This window comes from Helianthus annuus, chromosome 15 (genome assembly GCF_002127325.2).
Source record: "Helianthus annuus cultivar XRQ/B chromosome 15, HanXRQr2.0-SUNRISE, whole genome shotgun sequence".
Taxonomy (NCBI): Eukaryota; Viridiplantae; Streptophyta; class Magnoliopsida; order Asterales; family Asteraceae; genus Helianthus; species Helianthus annuus.
Window position 1 is genome coordinate 15,463,489 of NC_035447.2, and position 21,700 is coordinate 15,485,188.

Below are 21,700 nucleotides of genomic sequence, written 5' to 3' on the forward strand. Positions count from 1 at the left end.
AACTCGCTTCAACGGGCATAGAAGAGTGTATGAAAAATGGACGAGGCAATGGACGAGTGGGTGGTGGGCTAGGATTATTTTCTTGGAATGCATACGGGTTGTTCGGGTCAAAAGGACGGTTGTAAGGATGCATTTTTTCGTTTTGTAGAAGGAGAATTGAAGATGTGGTTGAATGTGGTAAAAAATGGAAGAAAAATGTGAGTTTTATAGTGAAAATTTAATTTTTTTAACATAGCCGTTGACCAACGTCTAGCCCAACAGCTATTTTGTTTTGGCCATACACATCCCGCCATGTCAGCTCGCTTCCCCCACCCCACGCCCGGCTTGAAACCCAAGCCCACCCAGGGTGGTGGCTTGGGCGTTTTCCCTCAACCCATGGCCCAACCCAAGCCCCATACCCCATGGCCTTAGTAACCATTAAAAATAATTGAGTTGTTGAGAAAAGTGTTGGTATTTCTTTTGACTCAAGTTCGATTTCCACTCTCTTTATTATTTTCTGCGACATCTTGGTGAATAACGAATACGGGTGACATCAGTTCGTCTTGGACGGGAGACGAGGTTTTACCGATTATTCTACTGTCGTGCCTTTGGGCGGGTGGAGGTCGGGTTTCCGAGCATCTAAGAGAGCCAAAGGGCTGACGACAGTCGAGTAGTCGACTTTTAACACAGCACCCGGTGTCACGATGGTTAACACGCCGTTTCTTGCCGTTAAAAAAAACTCGGTATTAAAACGCCAATAACACAAAACTTTTCTTTTTCCTTTCAAAAAAAAATCGGTATTAAAACGCCAATTAATACAAAACCATGGTCCTCTACAAACCATGTGATTGGTTACAGCACGTCACACCCACCTCTGATTGGTCCGTGCTCCTCACGCGCCATAAAAACAACTTGCTAAAAAAGAAACAACTCCATAAAGATACAAAACACACCTTCTTTGAAACTTTTCAATCAGCAGTACATTCTGCATAACTACTTGTACGTTTCTCTCTCTAAAACTCCAAGATCCACACCTTTCTCTCTGTAGATTACACCAGCACTTATATACATCAGATCGGTTATCGTCGATTACAACTTGTTTAAGCTCGATTTAGTGTTTGTTTCGAGGAATTTAGGGCTCAAAATGGCACAAGCTGTTGAAGATTGGTACAAACAGATGCCGGTTATCACTCGATCGTATCTCACTGCAGCGATTGTTACGACAATCGGTTGTTCTCTTGAGGTATATTGTGTTTATTTCTTTTTTTTTGTTGTTGATTTTTTTGATTGTTGATATGATTGCACGGTGATTATTGATTTGTTAGGTGATTTAGGTTTCAAATGTTTGTTTATTCGTTTAATTTTATGTGGATTGTGAGATGAATGTTATTTTTTTCAGATTTTGTGATTTAGTTATGTAAATGTTGCAGAGATTGAAATTATAGGGTTGTTTGATTTTGTGAAGTAGGAAATTTAAGTTTATTAGGTTTAGAGTGTTTGTTTATTTGTTTAATTTTATGTGGATTATGAGATGGATGTTGTGTTATCAGATGATTTGATTCTGTAAATGTTACAAAGGTTAAAATTCTAGGGTTATTTGATTTATTAAGTAGGAAAATTAAGTTTTCTGGTTAATATTGTGCATTGAGACGTACAGAAATTTAAGTTTATTAGGTTTAAAGTATTTGTTTACTTTTTAATTAAGGTTATTTTATCAGATTAGGTGTCTAGGTGATTTGATTCTGTAAATGTTACAAAGGTTAAATTTCTAAGGTTGTTTGATTTATTAAGTAGGACAAAATAAGTTTTCCGATAATGTGCATTGAGCTACATAAATTCAGTTAGATGGAAAGCTAGAGGGGATTATTTCACAAATATGGCTGCTTGTTTATTTCGAAATTAGATAAAAAGATTATGTCTATCTCCAGTGATTTCTTGGTGTTTAATGGCTTAAGAACTTAATTTACACGAATAACTAACCGATTTAGGCTTATTCGGTTTTAGGATTATGTCATTATGATGATTTTATGCATGGCATTTTAGATAAATATGAAAGCAAAGGTTTAAAGATAGTGGCATACCTCTTTAACTTGATTTTGTATAACTTTGTGCAGATCATTTCTCCATATAACCTGTACTTGAATCCTAACCTTGTTGTTAAGCAATACCAAATCTGGCGGCTGGTCACCAATTTTCTTTATTTCAGGAAGATGGGTAAGTGTTCTTACACATCCTCAACCAGTTTCGGTTCTTTTTTGTTATTTTGTCATATAAAAAAGGATTCTAATTTGTGATCAACAATCACTTAAGCTCCGATTATCTGGATTTTATTAGTCACAACAATCACTTAAAATTGCACATATTAAGTCATGGCATGTGGGAAATCACTTGTGGATAAAGATATATTTTTCAAAAGAGTAAAAAATGCCGTTTTTGATTCTCGTCCTTGAGGTTTGGCCAGTTTTGCGACTTTCGTCTAAGGGTTTGTTTTTCTTCATCGGGACCCAAAAGGTTTGAAATCTTGCCATTTTCATCCGGCTCATTAACTCCATCCATTTTTCTTGGTTAAGTCATGGTTTTTTTCGTTTTATAAAAGGCAATTTAGTCTTTCTTACTCTTCGCTTTATGTACAAGCATTTATCATAATGTGAAAAAGACCAAATTGCCTCTTAAGTTAACAAAACAAAACGAAAAAACCCCTGACTTAACCAAGAAAAATGGATGGAGTTAACGAGCCAGATGAAAATGGCACACTTTCAAACTTTTGGATCCAGATTCAGAAAAAAATCTTTGGACGAAAGTCGCAAAACTGGTCAAACCTTAGGGACGAAAATGGCGTTTTACTCTTCTCAAAAAGTAAACATGTTATATTTTATAGGAATAAGAGATTATTAGCAAATGCATTTTCATCACCTTGCACTAACATGATAACTTATATGTCTTACAGACTTGGACTTTTTGTTTCACATGTTCTTTCTGGCTCGATACTGCAAACTTCTAGAAGAAAACTCTTTCAGGGGAAGGACTGCAGATTTCTTTTTTATGCTCTTATTCGGTTCAACCGTCTTGACCACTATTGTACTTGTTGGAGGAATGATACCTTACGTGTCAGAGTCTTTTGCTAAGATTATTTTTCTTAGCAATTCGCTAACTTTTATGATGGTAATTTGTTAATTCTGTTCTACAGTTACGTAACTGTAACATTATAGAGTTACTTAGAGTTAAAATTCTGTTTTTTTTTTCTTTTGCTTTTTAGGTTTACGTATGGAGCAAGCAAAATCCGTATATTCATATGAGCTTCTTGGGCCTCTTTACGTTTACAGCTGCTTACTTACCATGGGTGAGTTCCTGTCGATATGTAATCTGTAATTCCTAAAAATTAATCTTCATGTGCTAATTTATGTTCTTGTTCACCTGCAGGTTTTATTGGGATTCTCTGTTCTTGTTGGTGCTAGTGCATGGGTGGATCTACTTGTAAGTCCCCAATATTTGTTTTTGTATTTTTCATACCGTTAATAGATGAATATTACTTTACATGTTCCATGAAAATAAAAACTTTTTCATCGAAGATGTAGTTTCAAGAAAATGCTTTGATTATTATTTGTAAAGGATTAATTTCATATATACCCTTACAAACTTGAAAATTTTCATATATACCCAATCAAAACTAAAAATATCATATATGCCCTTACAAAATAGTTAAAATATCAAATATACCCAATTAATTAAATGCAATCTAATAAATAATCATTTTACCTTTATTTTTTAGCTTCAAGTTTTTCATATATGCTCATCTTTTAACTTCACATTTTTATATACACACATTTTAAGCTTAAAATTATTTTTACCCATTTTTTTCATAAACAATAATATTCTTCATATATAATATTTAAGCTAAATGAATTAAGCTAGAAATGAGTAAATATAATATTTGAAGTTAAAGGCCATATATGAGAATTGAGATTTCAAAGTTTTAGAAAATAAGGGTATAATTGTCATTTATTAAATTGTTTTTTGATAAATTGGGTATATTTATATTTCAACTACTTTGTAAGGGTATATCTGATATTTTGCAAGTTTGTAGGGGTATATATGAAATTGCCCCATTTGTAAAATATGTGAAGTACCCTCCAATAGTGCAATCATGTGTGCCCGTATAAACATAATCATGAGTGTAATTTCAAAACTTCCCAAGAATAGAATGTGACATTTTAAAATTAATAAAGTCGTTGAACAATACAGGGAATGATAGCTGGTCATGCCTACTATTTCCTGGAAGACGTGTATCCGAAGATGACTGGACGACGACCACTGAAAACGCCGTTATTTATCAAAACACTGTTTGCTGATGAAACTGTGGTAGTAGCGCGTCCAGCAGAAGTGAGATTTGCAGCCCCACCTGTCGAAGAAATCAGAAGATGATCAAATCAATGGAAGTTACAAGAGAGTTTCATGTAGAAATCTTTTTTCTAGATGTGGAAGGGTAGTTAAATGCATATAATTTGAAGATGATTTGTAAAGAAATTCTGGGAAATTAGTATGATATATGGGTGGTATGATTTTTTATCACCAGCTTCTTGTCCATAAATGTTCCAATTTTGTGTCTGTATAATACAATTCCATGGACTTTGACCGACCCGATTATAGTATATGGTCTGGTCTTCAGGTTTCAATTTTTAAGATTTTCGGTTTTCAGGGAGTTTGGGTCAAAAGCGAGAAGAACCTGGCCCGACCTATTCTGGTTTATAAAAGCCGACTTTGATGTAGCTTGACGAAAAGCCAACATATTACAAATCATCCCATCATATGACATCTCAAATTTTCTCCTTAGAAAAATACCTCAAAAGCAAGATCCATAAACCCAAAAAGAATGTGTTCAGTCTGGCCAAGCCCGGAAAGACCAAAACAAATCCACTCTATAGTGGTCCAGTTTTTCGCCCAAACTGGTTCGGTTCATAAACTGGCTCGGCTTTTTTCATCATGGATTCAAACTGGTTTGGTTTACGAATCGATTTTAGATTTGAAAGTCCGAATCTATCCAAACCGAGTAACCGGTTTGGGTCGGGTTCTAAACCGGTTTGGACCCAAACCTATTTCTAAACCGGGTTCTAAAACCGGTTGACCCAAACCGGTTCAGTTTATGAACCGATTTTAGGTTTGAAATATCAACCTGTCCAAAACCGTCGGGTTGGGTCATGGCTCAAACCGGTTTTTTCCCCTTTTTTTTCTTTTTGTAAAGGGTCGGGCTCTGAGCTGGTTTGACCTTTTTTTGTACACCTCTAGATCTCGGGTTCAAATTCGGTCTGGTTCTTTTGGGGTCGGCCTGATTTCTACCCAACGCACACGGCACACCCCTAATTTTGACTGGATAGTGGAGAAAGTATGAATGTATACAAGTACTAATTATTCTATTTTTTATTAAGTATAAAAAGCAACACAATTACTTTTAGAGGCCTTAAAAATACTTCCATATTTCAAAACCTACCCAAAAATGATATTTTAAAGTGACACTTTCTTGTAAGGGTTTTTAATAGAAAATAGAAATATATGATTTCTTCATAATGAAAGTTTTTTGATTGGTCATAAATATTGGTGACATTACACGTCAAAATTTAAATCAGAATAGCGAGCCTTTAAATATGTGTATCTTACTAGCACAATGTTTTAAATATGGTTTTTAGTTTTTTTTTGTTTTTAAATTTTTAAGCAACACAAGGTACAAAAGTGTAGAACATAGAGTGTAAACCGCGAGCATTGAATCAAATAAGAAGTGATAATTCTACAAGTTCCTAATGAAGCATTTTCTCTAATTTCAAATAAAGTAATAGAGTCCTCGAATGTTTTCTCACGCTTATCTTGTATTCACACTAATAAGATTCTCAATATCTGCCCCTCGTATGAACATAAAAAGTATCGGATTTCGCTATCATGTGATTTTGGGAAATTAACTTTCCTATTCTTCGAAAAAGACTGGTAATAGAAAAATAACATAATATGATAAGATTAAAAACCCAAGACATGTGATATAAATGTTAATTACTCTTATGTTCTCATATAATATATTAACTTCAAAATGTTTAATGAAATATGTTCAATTTATATTTTAGGATAGACGTATTAAACAACAGGATCTGTGGCGCAATGGTAGCGCGTCTGACTCCAGATCAGAAGGTTGCGTGTTCGATTCACGTCAGGTTCAAACCCTGTTGGTCCTACAACTTTTTAAATTATTTTTGCTTTTTCGCTCAATTTTCAGTTGGGTTATTTTATTGGATGATGCGCTGCACGTGCTTGATAAAATGCCTCTATCGTGTGTTGGCCAAAATGCGATTACATGACGTGTTGGATGATGCCCTCCACCTGTTTGATAAAATGGCTCAACCGCGTTTTGGTCAAAATGTGATTATATGACGTGTTGGATGATGCCCTCCACCTCTTTGATAAAATGCATCAACCTCGTGTTGGTCAAAATGTAATTTCTTACATGAATTGTTTTCTTGTTTATTAGTTAATAATCACTGTGAGTAATAGTAATAATTACTGTGATTAACTCATGTGACAAGTGCATCATCAAGTGACAGTTTATTGTTGTCAAGGTGGGATGTTAGAAGATGCCTTCCAACTGTTTGTTAAAATGCTCCAATTAGTATTGTACACAAATTTTAATCTTTATGTATCACTAATTTATGATTCAGACGTGGCATCTTTGTTTCAAAGAATGCATCTGAATCCTAGTACAATGACAATCTAGTTTCCGACAGGAAAAGAGGTTGGTAGCATTGCTCAAAAACGAAGATCAAAGACAGGATATGATCTGTGTAGAAATCTTTTTTTTTTTTCTAGATGTGAAAGGGTGGTCAAGTGCATATAATTTCATGATGATTTGTAGAGAAATTCTGAGAAATTAGTATGACATATGAGTGGAATCATTCTTTATGAGTTACTTCTTGCCCATAAATGTTTCAATTTTGTCACAATAAGATACAAATCCATGTAGAAATTGACCAAAAAGATTCCTCCAATGATATATTACTACTGTAATGGTACATCAAACTAGCAACATCAAATCTGCATATACTGAAGCCTGCTCAAAGTCCATCTGCAGACCGAATTGATGCTTACTAATAGGGTGGTACTGCGCCGATCGAAGAATTTACAGCACGAGAACTGTTCACAGACCGAATTATTTGCTTCTTTTTTTCCAGTATAAAACTGTTTTCTTTTAAGTTTTCAATGCTATTCACATGAGGTTTCTCTTTTCTTGCATTCGTTTTTGTTAATTGTGAATCGTTCAACCTAGTTGCAACCTAGCTGCGTGTGGGTCATGATGACCCATAAAAGTTAATGTGCATTTTACTTGCATTCATTTTTATGAATATAAATTTTGTATTTTACGTAACTAGTTTTTGCCCCGCCCGCGTTGCGGGGCAATAAGCCGAATATTTCTTTCTCACAAGATGTATGTCTGTTTAGAGGGCAAAATCGTAATTATATATTGAACTGGATGCGAAATCATAATTTTAAACTGAGAGCAAAATCATAATTTTGAGCTAGGGGGAAAACACAATTTTATTTTGAACTGTGGGCAAAAACGTAATTTTGAGCTAAGGGCATAATCATAATTTTGAGTTAGTGGAAAAAACAACATATTATTTTTAACTGGGGGCAAAAACGCAATTTTAAACGGAGGGCGAAACCGTAATTTTATTTTAAACTGGGAACAAAATTAAAAATGAGTTTTTGAACCGAGGACAAAAGCGTAATTTTGAGCTAAGGCAAAATTATAATTTTATTTTGAGCTGGGGACAAAAACGTAATTTTTAAACGAAGGACGAAAGCATAATTTTAAACCGGGAATAAAATTAAATTAAAAATGAGTTGGTCCAATAGGGAAGTGACAGGCAGCTAATAATTTTGAGATAGGGGGAAAACATAATTTTATTTTGATCTGTGCGCAAAAACGTAATTTTGAGCCGAGGGCAGAAGCGTACTTTTGAGCTAGAGGAAAAAACAACATTTTATTTTGAGCTGGAGGCAAAAACGTAATTTTAAACGGAAGGCGACATCGTAATTTTAAACTGGGAATAAAATTAAAAATGAGTTTTTGAACCGAGGGCAAAAGTGTAATTTTGAGCTAGGGGCAAAATTATAATTTTATTTTGAGTTTGGGGCAAAAACGTAATTTTAAACTAAGGACGAAAACGTAATTTTAAACTGGGAATAACATTAAAAAGAAAATGGGTTGGTCCAATAGGGAAGTGCCAGGCAAGCTGCCTGGCACTATTCCCTGAACTTGTAAATGTATATGCAGGTAATAATGGTGTAGTTTGTGATTAAACCGAAAAGGTTGATCCAACCAACTTAGATATTTTTTAGAACCGACCTGGTTTGGCCTTTACCTATTTTTGTCAAAAACCAGTTTCGACATGTTACCCGTCCGACTTGACCGATCCGTTTTGTAAGGTATTAAAAAGCATCATCTTAAGTGGAATTGTGGCGTGGAAGCCTCTACACGGGGGTGTGTGGGGCAGGGAAATCTTCACCGGGTGTGTGCTTATGGGTGGTGAGGTGGCGCCTTTTCATTGGTTGGTGGATTTTGGTCGGTTTTGATTGGTTCTTGTTTTTTGTTTTTTTTTTATTAAAAAACACCACTAACCATGCCACTTACGCTCCTTTTTTGCACCACGCCACTTTTCTGACTCATACTAACCTGTCAGCCACATATCGATTAACACCACTGTTCCATGCCTCTTCATTCCGTATAGTCTAAGGAGGGCCTCAACATGTGAGACATGTTGTAACACCTCGAATTTTTGTGTCCAATGATGTGTTAACACGTGGCATTTGTTTACACGTGGCATCTATAATAAATAAGGGACTAATTTTGACAAACCTTGAAAGTATGTAAATTCGAGGGTTATAAATGTCAACAAGGGTAAATATACTGTATAGTATCCCTAAATAATGCTTAAACCTTCAATCGAATAAATTATAGATCGTACAAAAATAAAACGCGGAAGAAAGTGAGAGATTACAAACTACAGGGGTTAACTGTGTCAACATGTTTAATAATACCTCTGAGTGACCCTTTAACGTTCCAAAGACTTTGTAACGGTATTATACCCTCACTAAAATAATATATATGAATTTCGCGAAGTTTCGATATGAAACGAGAAAGTTACGATCGAATTCGTAGAAGAAGGGTTAAAAGCGTCAACAGTGAAAGTTAAGGCTTTCCAATATAATTAATAAATAAACCGGGGACTTAATAATGCGGGTAATTAACACGAGGCCCCTATCGGTAAATAACCGAGGGCCAAACCGCAAAGTTACCCCTTCAGAACCGAAAGGTCAGGTGAATCATTACGAAAGATTTCGTTATTAATGGCCCGATTCTGTAATCATTATAAAAGATTTGAAAAATTCAGAAAATATAACCTCACGCGACCCGCGTAAGGTTTAGACATAAGTTGAGGCGGGCCGCGAGCCTCCTCACTAATTCGCCTGATTTCTTAACCTTTAGGCGACCCGCATTAAAATGCATGGGAACTCCCATGCGGGCCGCGTAAAGTGCCCAGATGCAGAATGGTTGTAACTACTTGGCTTTTGGAGCTTTTGAACGATCAAACAACCATTTAATTGAGCATGGGTGCCCCCTACACGACCCATACCACTTAGGGACACCTGCCCATGATCCATGATCAATTGTAGCTTGTTGTGTAATGATCTTGAAGGCTCTTAAGCACTATAAATAAGCTACATTGGCTCATATCATTCACAACATCAAAACATACAACTACTGATCATTCTAAGTGCTCCCAAGCATTCTCTTCTGCTCCATAAACAAGAACACACTTCTGTAAGTCGTTCACAATCAATTTGGTCTTGCATTTCCATAGTTATAGCTCATAAACGCAACCGTCGTAACTAACGGTTGTCATTGCAATATCTTGCAAATGGTTCAGTCTTATGACGAATCAAAAATGGTTATGAGTTGGTATTTATGTGGGTATTAAACCTCTAAAATGGTTCCCCCTGATCACCACTCTAACTATGTCAATTATCGAGTCAAACGTGCGGTTAAAAAGTCAACAGAAAGCTATTTTAGCGATTTATGCATAATCTGTAATATATATGTTATGGAACCTGTTTTGATAATCATAAAACATGATAATAAGTACATAAACATGTTTGCGCTCGTTTGAATCGATCATTTACTATATAGAACCGGTTCGGAGCCGAATGTCGCAAAAGTTTGACTTTTGCTTTGACTTCAGTTCTGACCCGTTTTAGTGAGGTATAAATATACCTTAGGACTCTCTTAGGACCAGGTCACATGTTGGTATACGCCTCTGTGGTCGGTTCATGAGTTATCCAAGTCTTTAGCGCATTTCCGTCATTCGCCTAAAAGTTGACCGTAACGGCCTTTTAAAAATTAAAACAAGTATTTCGGACACGTGAACGGACCAAAACCTTGCTTGTTAAAATATAAGCATGTCCCTAAAGTTTCACGTCAATCCGAGGTCTAGAATGAGAGTTATGCTAAAAGGCGCACCTTTAAGAAAGTTTTGTAATTAACGGCGCAATTAGCATAACACCCATCTAACCCAAGTTTTCGTCACCAAAACTTTTACCCACTGTTATAAGTTAATATTTTGGGAATTTTAAAGATTTTTAATAATTTTTACCTTGCTCATAACCTGCGGTTATGGCTACGGTTCGGTTAATACCGAATATGCCCTTTTTGGCCAAAACGGGAGTTCTACAAGGTCTTTTGACCCGATTCCAATTGCCACTGATTTTAAATAATAAATAAAGTATTTTAAGATTTATAAGCTGTTCGGGAAACTCAAATTTCCTGTAGAACTCGAAGAGCCCTTTTAAAAGTCTTTAAAATGACCGAAAAGCCCCTACGGGGCATAATATAAACTTAAACTCGTTACGGAAGGTATCCTACTGATACCAAAATACTTTTAAGGCATATTGACTTAGGAAATAAGCGTAGGACACTTATGGTTAACCGTTTCGCCTATTTGCGCACACGGTACGGCTCATGGAACTAGTTTTCGTGCAATAGCCGATATGGGTCAAATTATATTATTTGAACCCCAAAATCCAGAGTGTGAACCATTAACCCATATATAACAAGTCTCCGAACTTGTTGGGTCCAAATCATACTCCATTCTCGGTTTTCGCCTTTTCGTGCGAATTAACCATATCCATATATATCGGAATCAACCGGTTTAAGCTACGGCTAATACAAGGACCGTTAGGATTCTAAGAGGTTAATTAAAACCTTCGTTCCAGATTAGGAGCCCCAGTAAAAGCTATCGGTGACTTGATCTAAATTAAGGATTAATACTTGCAAAGGTAAATACTTTAACTTATTTCCCCTATATGGGCTTGGGTTACGGTATATTAATACCGCTTGATTGAGCATTATATAATTCCATCGCTGAGGTGGTTAATTGATTAAATATGATTGGCTCATTTAAACAGTTTTGTTGCTTATAAGCCTTTGGGGGGTTTAATGACCGTTGTCCCGGATATCCTCGGCATCATTTTACGAAATGGCCACGACCATCGACATCCCGGTGTAGGCGTACACCCGGTATAAAGTGTCGACATTAAAACTAAAAGACGTAGCCGTTGGTTTTTGTACTACGGTTTTACGCAAACGTGGTGTGTCTATAAATCTTTAACCCGGCACGACCCGGGCTACTGAACGCATAAAAGAACATGTAAAACGTTCACAAGATCATTATGAATTTTCCCAAGTTATAAAAGAGTTTGTGCCTTGGGCATTCAAATCAATTTTAATAAACATTTTCAAATGTGTCAGTTGAATGTATTTACCAGTGTAAACTGACGTATTTTCCCCAAAAAGATTAAGTGCAGGTACCTAAACGTAATTGGCTGGTATTAGCTCCCTAGCGTCGGGATAAGCCTCGCAAGCTTGATTGCAGTATCTAATGGAACAATACTTTATCTGTATTTACGATCCACTGTGGATATTCAACTTCTGTAATACATTTTGATATTACAATCAGAGGTTGAAATTATATATTTAAATTATGCTTCCGCTGTGCATTATATAATTGTGTGGTTTGACTATATTGTTGCCAACATCGTCACGGTAATCCCCCACCGGGCCCACCGGTGAGACACGTGGAAATCGGGGTGTGACAGGTTGGTATCAGAGCCAACATTGAGTGAATTAAACACTATCCTATTGTGTTTAATCTCAATAACACAATTGCACATACTTGAGTCTAGACAAGAACTTAGGACAAATTCGGATTATTACTCCTTTTTGTCTTCATTTTCAATTTGATTTTTAATAAGTTTTGGAGCAGGAAAATGCCACCCGTTATATTCCGAGGAAGAGGAAGGGGACGTAGAGGCCGAGGAGAAATCGTGACACATCACGACCAAGAAGCTGGACCATCTGGTACAAGACATCCTTCGATGACACGAAGCGAAGAGCCACAACGACGAAGAGATCTTTACGAACCAGCGAGGCATTCCACTTCGCACAGCTCGACGCCATCCTACCGGCACTCCTTTGGGCCAGATTCAGAAAATAATCCCAACAACCCACAACCTTCCTTCATACCTCTGCAACGTTCGGTTTCGCACCGGAACTACGACGACCCTAGTCCATACTACGTAGCTCAGTTTAATCCGGCTGACTACATACAGGAACCTTCAGGTTTTGTTCCACTAGGACCACAAGACCACTTTTCTGAAGATCCCATGGAGGAAGATGAGGATCCAACAGAACCAGCTCGTGGTACGCCCACGCATCCGATAGAAGTATCTGATGGATCTTCATATCATGGTCCACAGTATCAAGGCCCAGATAGCTTTATGGCCTTGTTTGACCGACATGAGTGGTACAACACACCATCTCATCAGACATCGCAACCGAGACATCCACAGGATCCCTCTGAGGATTCACGCTTTGAGGCAGTTACGCCACCACCTCCGCCACCGGCACAACCAGTAATACCTGATCCGCCGAGGCGTAGGAGGACAAATGCTCGTATGTCTACACGAGGAGGAGGGGGTAACCACTTCAGCACTCCTCGACATTCTAGTAGCAGCCACTATCCGCCGCTACAAGAAGAAGGACCTTCAAGTCCTATACAAGAAGCGAACTCCGCACCTACTGCACGAAATTCGCCACCATTTGGGTATGACCAACCCATACCAGCTTACACAGGTCCAACGGCTTACAACCCGTTTGAACCGTCACAAGCACAATACAACTACGGCTATGAGCGCGACCCATATGTGGTGTCGGCTAGATATAATGCGCGCTACCCTGACGGAGCACATGGAAACATGGGACCACCGGATTACTCAGCTCATGGGTATCCAATACCTCCCAGACCTCCAGTTCCGCATTAAGCGCCACAACCACGATTCTCTCCTCCTGAACAAGAAGAAATACTCCATCGACTAGATCGAGTGGAGAGAGAATTCGAGGAAGAGAAGAAAAGCCACCGAGGATTTCTCAAGGGCTTGGCGAATTTACTAAAGGGCAAGAAGAAGAAACGTGACCATTAGCCCTTAATAGTTGTACTACTGTAATTTCTACTTTAAAATAAGTCCCTGTGTGGACAACTTATCGTATTTCAGTCCCTACGTGGACTTATCTTTAGTCCTTGCATGGACACCTATCTTATAATAGTCCCTGCGTGGACTTGTCACTTATTTTAAAACCTCTATGGAGGTATGTATTATTTGAGAGACCTGTTTAGGGCAATATGTAATTGTATTTGAGATTTTGGAATGTATGTTATGAGTTTTGTTTTAATAGATATAAAAAAAAAAAATAGATCAAAACCATTCCTTTTATATTGATCTGCCTAATAAGGAATCTTAAGGGGGTGAAACCTAGCTTGGGGTCTTTTAAGATCAGTCAAGATGGTACGACCTAGCTGAAAAGATTCTGATTCCCTGTTAACCTCTGTACGCATGTTAACATTCATGGCGAATGTGATTCGTTATAATCACGCACGTCATTCCTATACAATAATCCTTTAAGGATTTCAAAACCCAACTAAATGATATATAAATCATGGGTTAAATCACCAACAAAGGTGATCAATATTATAAAGACACCCATTTAGCGATGTAATGCCTACGGGCCAATATTATAAAGACATCCATTTAGCGATGCAATGCCTACGGGCCAATATTATAAAGACATCCATTTAGCGATGCAATGCCTACGGGCCAATATTATAAAGACATCCATTTAGCGATGCAATGCCTACGGGCCAATATTATAAAGACATCCATTAGTGATGCAGTGCCTACGGGCCAGTATTATTAAAACATCCATTAGCGATGTAGTGCCTACGGGCCAGTATTATTAAAACATCCATTAGCGATGTAGTGCCTACGGGCCAGTATTATTAAAACATCCATTAGTGATGTAGTGCCTACGGGCCAACCATATTAAGACATCCATTAGAGGTGTAGTGCCTATGGGCCATAATAATTGTCTTATAAGACAAAAGGCAGGGGTAGTCTATGACTCTCTGTCAGAAAGAGATAAAAGAACTACGGTTCAACTCTCTATGCCTTTGATTCTCTGGAATCTCGGCTAATATTATAAAACATCATCGTGATTAGGCTTTATGCCGCCCATACTATTTATATAGTTAAAATAGGATATATTCAAATCCTAATATTTAATGTAATGAGATAATAAATTAACCGAATATGGTCTCTGTACCATGGTTGACAAATTGTCATAAAAGACAATCACATAATAATCTCCTAAATTAAAATTTTGTTATCTTCTGTAACAGATTCAAGTTACAATGGCGGATCCCAATGGAGAGAACAGCCACACGAATGAAGATGACTATGACAATGCGACAGTACATTTGACAGGCGCACAGCTAAAGGCTCTGATCAACAATGCTGTCCAGGCAGCTATTGATCGTCAACATACTGAGTCTCAAGGCAGATCTGTGTCAAAACCACCCTCTAAACCAAAGACACACTCCAAACCACCCTCTGAACCCAAGAAAGATGACGACAAGCATTCGTCTACTGAGCACAGCGTTCACCGCGATAGAGAATATACTGATGCGTCCAGTGCTAAGGGTTGCACCTACAAATACTTTGTATCATGTAAGCCCCGTGAATTTACAGGGGAAAAAGGTGCGGTTGATTGTATCACCTGGCTGGACGAGATGGACACGATTGTGGACATCAGCGGGTGCGCTGAGAGGGACGTGGTTAAGTTTGTGTCCCAGTCATTCAAGGGCGAGGCCCTGGCGTGGTGGAGAGCTCTGGTGCAGGCTTCAGGTAAGTCTGCCTTGTACAAAATGTCATGGGGGGAGTTTATTACCCTCATAAAAGAAAACTACTGCCCTCAGCACGAGGTCGAGAAGATTGAGGCTGATTTTGTCTCACTAGTGATGACAAACCTGGATTGTCAAGCTTATCTGACAAGCTTTAACACTATGTCACGCCTGGTGCCATATCTTGTGACACCAGAACCACGAAGGATTGCCCGATTCATTGGGGGCTTAGAGCCGGCGATCAAGGCCAGCGTAAAGGCCTCTAGGCCGACGACCTTCAGGTCAGTTACTGACCTCTCCTTGTCTCTTACCCTTGATGCTGTCCGTCTGAGGGCACAAAGGAGCAAGGAGGCTGAAAAGCGAAAACGTGAGGATGATACCTCACGAAAGTCTGGGAAAAAGCACCGTGGAAACGGTGAAGGAAAGAGAGGGTCGGAGGCAAAGAAGGAGGGGCAAGCTGATGGAAGACCTCACTGCAAGGTCTGCAAGAAACCTCACTCCGGGAAGTGTAGGTTTGCGTCTGGTTCGCAGTCGCAACAAAGGACTCCACCCTGTGGGCTATGCAAGTCCAAGGAGCATAAGACAGTGGAGTGCAAAAAGATAAAGGACGCAACCTGCTTTAATTGTAATGAGAAGGGGCACATAAAGAGTAATTGCCCGAAGTATGCCAAGAAGGCGGAAGAGACGAAGAAGTCGAATGCGAGAGTTTTTCGCTTGGATGCAAAGGAAGCGGTTAAGGACGACAATGTGCTTACAGGTACTTTTCTCGTAAATAATATATTTGCAAGAGTACTGTTCGATTCTGGCGCTGATAAGTCCTTTGTAGACCAGAAATTTTGCCAACTACTAAATATGCCAATCAAAACCCTTGACGTAAAATACGAAGTAGAGTTAGCAGACGGCACGATAGAAACCGTCTCTACTGTTCTAGAAGGATGTGAAATATCCATTAGGAACCATTCTTTTCCTTTATCTCTACTTCCTTTCAAATTGGCGGGTTTTGATATCGTGCTAGGCATGGACTGGTTATCCCATAACCAGGCCCAAATCATTTGCGGCAAGAGACAAATAGTCTTAAAGACTCCGAGTGGTGAATCTCTTACCATTCGAGGGGATACGCATTACGGATTGCCCGAAGACGTATCTATGCTGAAAGCTTCAAGGTGTTTGAACAGAGGCTGTGTAATTTACATGGCTCAAGTGATAATTGAAGAACCAAAGCCGAAGATCGAGGATCTTCCTGTCATTTCTGAATACCCCGAGGTTTTTCCTGAAGAACTACCTGGTTTGCCACCAGATAGACAAGTGGAGTTCAGAATTGACATCATTCCTGGAGCAGCTCCGATAGCAAGAGCACCTTACAGATTAGCGCCAACGGAAATGAAGGAACTAAGGACCCAGTTGGATGAACTGCTGGCGAAAGGTTTTATCAGACCTAGTTCATCTCCCTGGGGAGCACCAGTTCTGTTTGTAAAGAAGAAAGACGGATCAATGCGGTTGTGCATTGATTACCGTGAGCTGAACAAAGTTACCATAAAGAATAGATATCCTTTACCAAGGATCGATGATCTATTCGATCAACTGCAAGGAGCAAGCTACTTCTCCAAGATCGACTTAAGGTCGGGTTATCATCAACTAAGGGTCAGAGATGAAGATGTACACAAGACTGCATTTAGGACTCGCTATGGTCATTACGAGTTCCTAGTGATGCCTTTTGGGCTCACAAATGCACCGGCTGCATTCATGGATCTCATGAATCGCGTTTGCAAGCCATACTTGGACAAATTCGTCATAGTCTTCATCGACGATATCCTTATCTATTCCAAGAATCAAGCTGACCACGAGAAGCACCTTCGTTGCATTCTCGAATTACTACAACGTGAGAAACTCTACGCCAAATTTTCGAAATGTGAATTCTGGCTGCGAGAGGTCCAGTTTTTAGGTCACGTTGTGAGTGAGCGTGGTATCCAAGTGGATCCCGCTAAGGTAGAGGCAGTCATGAACTGGCAGGAGCCAAAGACGCCTACCGAAATCCGTAGTTTCCTGGGGTTAGCAGGATACTACCGGAGATTTATTGAAAATTTCTCAAGGATTGCTGCGCCCTTGACTTCCTTGACCAAGAAGAAAGAAAAGTACATTTGGGGCCCGAAGCAGCAAGAGTCCTTTGAAATACTGAAGCAGAAGCTAAGCAACGCACCTGTGTTGACATTACCGGAAGGTATAGATGAATTCGTAGTTTACTGCGATGCATCACATACGGGCATGGGGTGTGTGCTTATGCAGAAGGGCAAGGTGATTGCCTATGCTTCAAGGCAATTAAAGGTGCATGAAAAGAATTACACCACCCATGATTTAGAGTTGGGTGCCGTTGTATTTGCACTGAAGTTATGGAGGCACTACCTTTATGGCATTAAATTTGTGATTTATTCTGATCACAAAAGCCTCCAGCACCTGTTCAACCAAAAAGAATTGAACATGAGACAACGCCGTTGGATGGAAACCCTGAATGATTATGACTGCGAAATCAGGTACCATCCCGGCAAGGCGAATGTAGTCGCCGATGCATTGAGCAGGAAAGAAAGGGTAAAACCCATTCGAATCAATGCCAAGAGCATTGAAGTTAAAAATAATTTGATGGAAAGAATATTAGCTGCGCAGCGTGAGGCTGTGTTGGAAGCTAATTATCCTAATGAAAAGCTGGGAGTAACTGCAGAGCAGTTGACTCTTAGCAAGGATGGAATCCTTAGACTGAATGGACGTATATGGGTTCCGATTTATGGAGGATTACGAGATGTTGTTCTCCAGGAAGCCCATAGTTCCAAATACTCAGTCCATCCTGGTGCTGATAAAATGTACCAAGACTTAAAGGCAAATTATTGGTGGATAGGCTTGAAAAAGTCTGTAGCCGCCCATGTAGCAAAGTGCTTGACTTGTGCTCAAGTCAAAGCCGAGCACCAAAAGCCGTCTGGCTTGCTACAACAGCCTGAGCTTCCCGAGTGGAAGTGGGAATGCGTAACTATGGACTTCATAACCAAGTTACCCAAAACCAGGAAAGGAAACGATACAATATGGGTCATAGTCGATAGGCTGACTAAATCAGCTCATTTTCTACCCATCAAGGAGACGTATAGCTCCGATATGTTAGCCCAACTATATGTTGATAAGATTGTAGCCTTACACGGCATACCTGTGTCTATTATCTCCGACAGGGATACTAGATACACATCTCACTTCTGGAAGAGTTTCCAGCAATCTTTGGGCACGCGTTTAAACTTTAGTACGGCTTACCATCCACAGACGGACGGTCAAAGTGAGCGTACTATCCAAACGCTAGAAGACATGCTTCGTGCATGTGCGATCGATTTAGGTGGTAACTGGGATAAAAACCTACCCCTGATCGAATTCTCCTACAATAATAGCTACCACACCAGCATAAAGGCTGCGCCTTTTGAGGCATTATATGGTAGGAAATGCAGATCGCCTGTTTGTTGGGCAGAAGTAGGAGAGGTCCAATTATCGGGACCAGAGATTGTTTTCCAGACAACGGACAAGATTGTCCAGATCCGGGAACGTCTCAAGGCTGCCCGCGATAGGCAGAAGAGCTACGCTGATCCAAAGCGTAAGGATTTTCACTTCGAAATAGGTGAAAAGGTATTACTTAAGGTATCACCCTGGAAGGGGGTGATGCGCTTCGGCAAGAAGGGCAAGCTGAGTCCGAGATACATAGGGCCTTTTGAGGTCATTGAACGAGTCGGATCAATTGCCTATAAACTAAACTTGCCTGAAGAGCTCAATGGAATTCACAATGTGTTCCACATCTGCAATCTTAAAAAGTGCTTCGCCGACGAATCGTTGGTGATCTCACACACAGATGTGCATATAGATGAGAGCTTAAAGTTCATAGAAAAACCCTTGTCGATTGAAGATCGACAGGTGAAGAAGCTTCGCAGAAAGCACGTACCGATTGTAAAAGTCAAATGGGATGCTCGTAGAGGTCCTGAATATACGTGGGAAGTCGAAGCTACAATGAAAGAAAAATACCCCTATTTATTTGAGTAAATCTCGGGTCGAGATTTATTTTAAGGGGGTGAGGATGTAACACCTCGAATTTTTGTGTCCAATGATGTGTTAACACGTGGCATTTGTTTACACGTGGCATCTATAATAAATAAGGGACTAATTTTGACAAACCTTGAAAGTATGTAAATTCGAGGGTTATAAATGTCAACAAGGGTAAATATACTGTATAGTATCCCTAAATAATGCTTAAACCTTCAATCGAATAAATTATAGATCGTACAAAAATAAAACGCGGAAGAAAGTGAGAGATTACAAACTACAGGGGTTAACTGTGTCAACATGTTTAATAATACCTCTGAGTGACCCTTTAACGTTCCAAAGACTTTGTAACGGTATTATACCCTCACTAAAATAATATATATGAATTTCGCGAAGTTTCGATATGAAACGAGAAAGTTACGATCGAATTCGTAGAAGAAGGGTTAAAAGCGTCAACAGTGAAAGTTAAGGCTTTCCAATATAATTAATAAATAAACCGGGGACTTAATAATGCGGGTAATTAACACGAGGCCCCTATCGGTAAATAACCGAGGGCCAAACCGCAAAGTTACCCCTTCAGAACCGAAAGGTCAGGTGAATCATTACGAAAGATTTCGTTATTAATGGCCCGATTCTGTAATCATTATAAAAGATTTGAAAAATTCAGAAAATATAACCTCACGCGACCCGCGTAAGGTTTAGACATAAGTTGAGGCGGGCCGCGAGCCTCCTCACTAATTCGCCTGATTTCTTAACCTTTAGGCGACCCGCATTAAAATGCATGGGAACTCCCATGCGGGCCGCGTAAAGTGCCCAGATGCAGAATGGTTGTAACTACTTGGCTTTTGGAGCTTTTGAACGATCAAACAACCATTTAATTGAGCATGGGTGCCCCCTACACGACCCATACCACTTAGGGACACCTGCCCATGATCCATGATCAATTGTAGCTTGTTGTGTAATGATCTTGAAGGCTCTTAAGCACTATAAATAAGCTACATTGGCTCATATCATTCACAACATCAAAACATACAACTACTGATCATTCTAAGTGCTCCCAAGCATTCTCTTCTGCTCCATAAACAAGAACACACTTCTGTAAGTCGTTCACAATCAATTTGGTCTTGCATTTCCATAGTTATAGCTCATAAACGCAACCGTCGTAACTAACGGTTGTCATTGCAATATCTTGCAAATGGTTCAGTCTTATGACGAATCAAAAATGGTTATGAGTTGGTATTTATGTGGGTATTAAACCTCTAAAATGGTTCCCCCTGATCACCACTCTAACTATGTCAATTATCGAGTCAAACGTGCGGTTAAAAAGTCAACAGAAAGCTATTTTAGCGATTTATGCATAATCTGTAATATATATGTTATGGAACCTGTTTTGATAATCATAAAACATGATAATAAGTACATAAACATGTTTGCGCTCGTTTGAATCGATCATTTACTATATAGAACCGGTTCGGAGCCGAATGTCGCAAAAGTTTGACTTTTGCTTTGACTTCAGTTCTGACCCGTTTTAGTGAGGTATAAATATACCTTAGGACTCTCTTAGGACCAGGTCACATGTTGGTATACGCCTCTATGGTCGGTTCATGAGTTATCCAAGTCTTTAGCGCATTTCCGTCATTCGCCTAAAAGTTGACCGTAACGGCCTTTTAAAAATTAAAACAAGTATTTCGGACACGTGAACGGACCAAAACCTTGCTTGTTAAAATATAAGCATGTCCCTAAAGTTTCACGTCAATCCGAGGTCTAGAATGAGAGTTATGCTAAAAGGCGCACCTTTAAGAAAGTTTTGTAATTAACGGCGCAATTAGCATAACACCCATCTAACCCAAGTTTTCGTCACCAAAACTTTTACCCACTGTTATAAGTTAATATTTTGGGAATTTTAAAGATTTTTAATAATTTTTACCTTGCTCATAACCTGCGGTTATGGCTACGGTTCGGTTAATACCGAATATGCCCTTTTTGGCCAAAACGGGAGTTCTACAAGGTCTTTTGACCCGATTCCAATTGCCACTGATTTTAAATAATAAATAAAGTATTTTAAGATTTATAAGCTGTTCGGGAAACTCAAATTTCCGCTCGAAGAGCCCTTTTAAAAGTCTTTAAAATGACCGAAAAGCCCCTACGGGGCATAATATAAACTTAAACTCGTTACGGGCATTACGGAAGGTATCCTACTGATACCAAAATACTTTTAAGGCATATTGACTTAGGAAATAAGCGTAGGACACTTATGGTTAACCGTTTCGCCTATTTGCGCACACGGTACGGCTCATGGAACTAGTTTTCGTGCAATAGCCGATATGGGTCAAATT

General features: G+C 39.0%; 1 protein-coding gene and 1 non-coding gene across 2 annotated transcripts; both read left to right on the forward strand.

The window, feature by feature from the left end:
• The first annotated feature begins 937 nt into the window (after positions 1 to 937).
• LOC110910872 (derlin-2.2) lies at positions 938 to 4,613 on the forward strand. Its single transcript, XM_022155451.2, has 6 exons — positions 938 to 1,222; positions 2,094 to 2,193; positions 2,927 to 3,141; positions 3,236 to 3,319; positions 3,400 to 3,453; positions 4,222 to 4,613. The coding sequence occupies exons 1-6, from the start codon at positions 1,124 to 1,126 to the stop codon at positions 4,399 to 4,401; spliced, it is 732 nt and encodes a 243-aa protein (XP_022011143.1). The 5' UTR covers positions 938 to 1,123; the 3' UTR covers positions 4,402 to 4,613.
• A 1,493-nt stretch (positions 4,614 to 6,106) lies between these two features.
• Positions 6,107 to 6,178, forward strand: TRNAW-CCA. Its single transcript has one exon. It is a non-coding gene; the product is annotated as a tRNA-Trp (tRNA).
• Positions 6,179 to 21,700: the final 15,522 nt, after the last annotated feature.

Coding starts and splice junctions, on each gene's coding strand:
- LOC110910872 (XM_022155451.2), top strand. CDS start 1,124: ATGGCACAAGCTGTTGAAGATTGGTACAAACAGATGCCGGTTATCACT. Junction 1,223..2,093: donor CAATCGGTTGTTCTCTTGAG/GTATATTGTGTT, acceptor AACTTTGTGCAG/ATCATTTCTCCATATAACCT. Junction 3,142..3,235: donor ATTCGCTAACTTTTATGATG/GTAATTTGTTAA, acceptor TTTGCTTTTTAG/GTTTACGTATGGAGCAAGCA.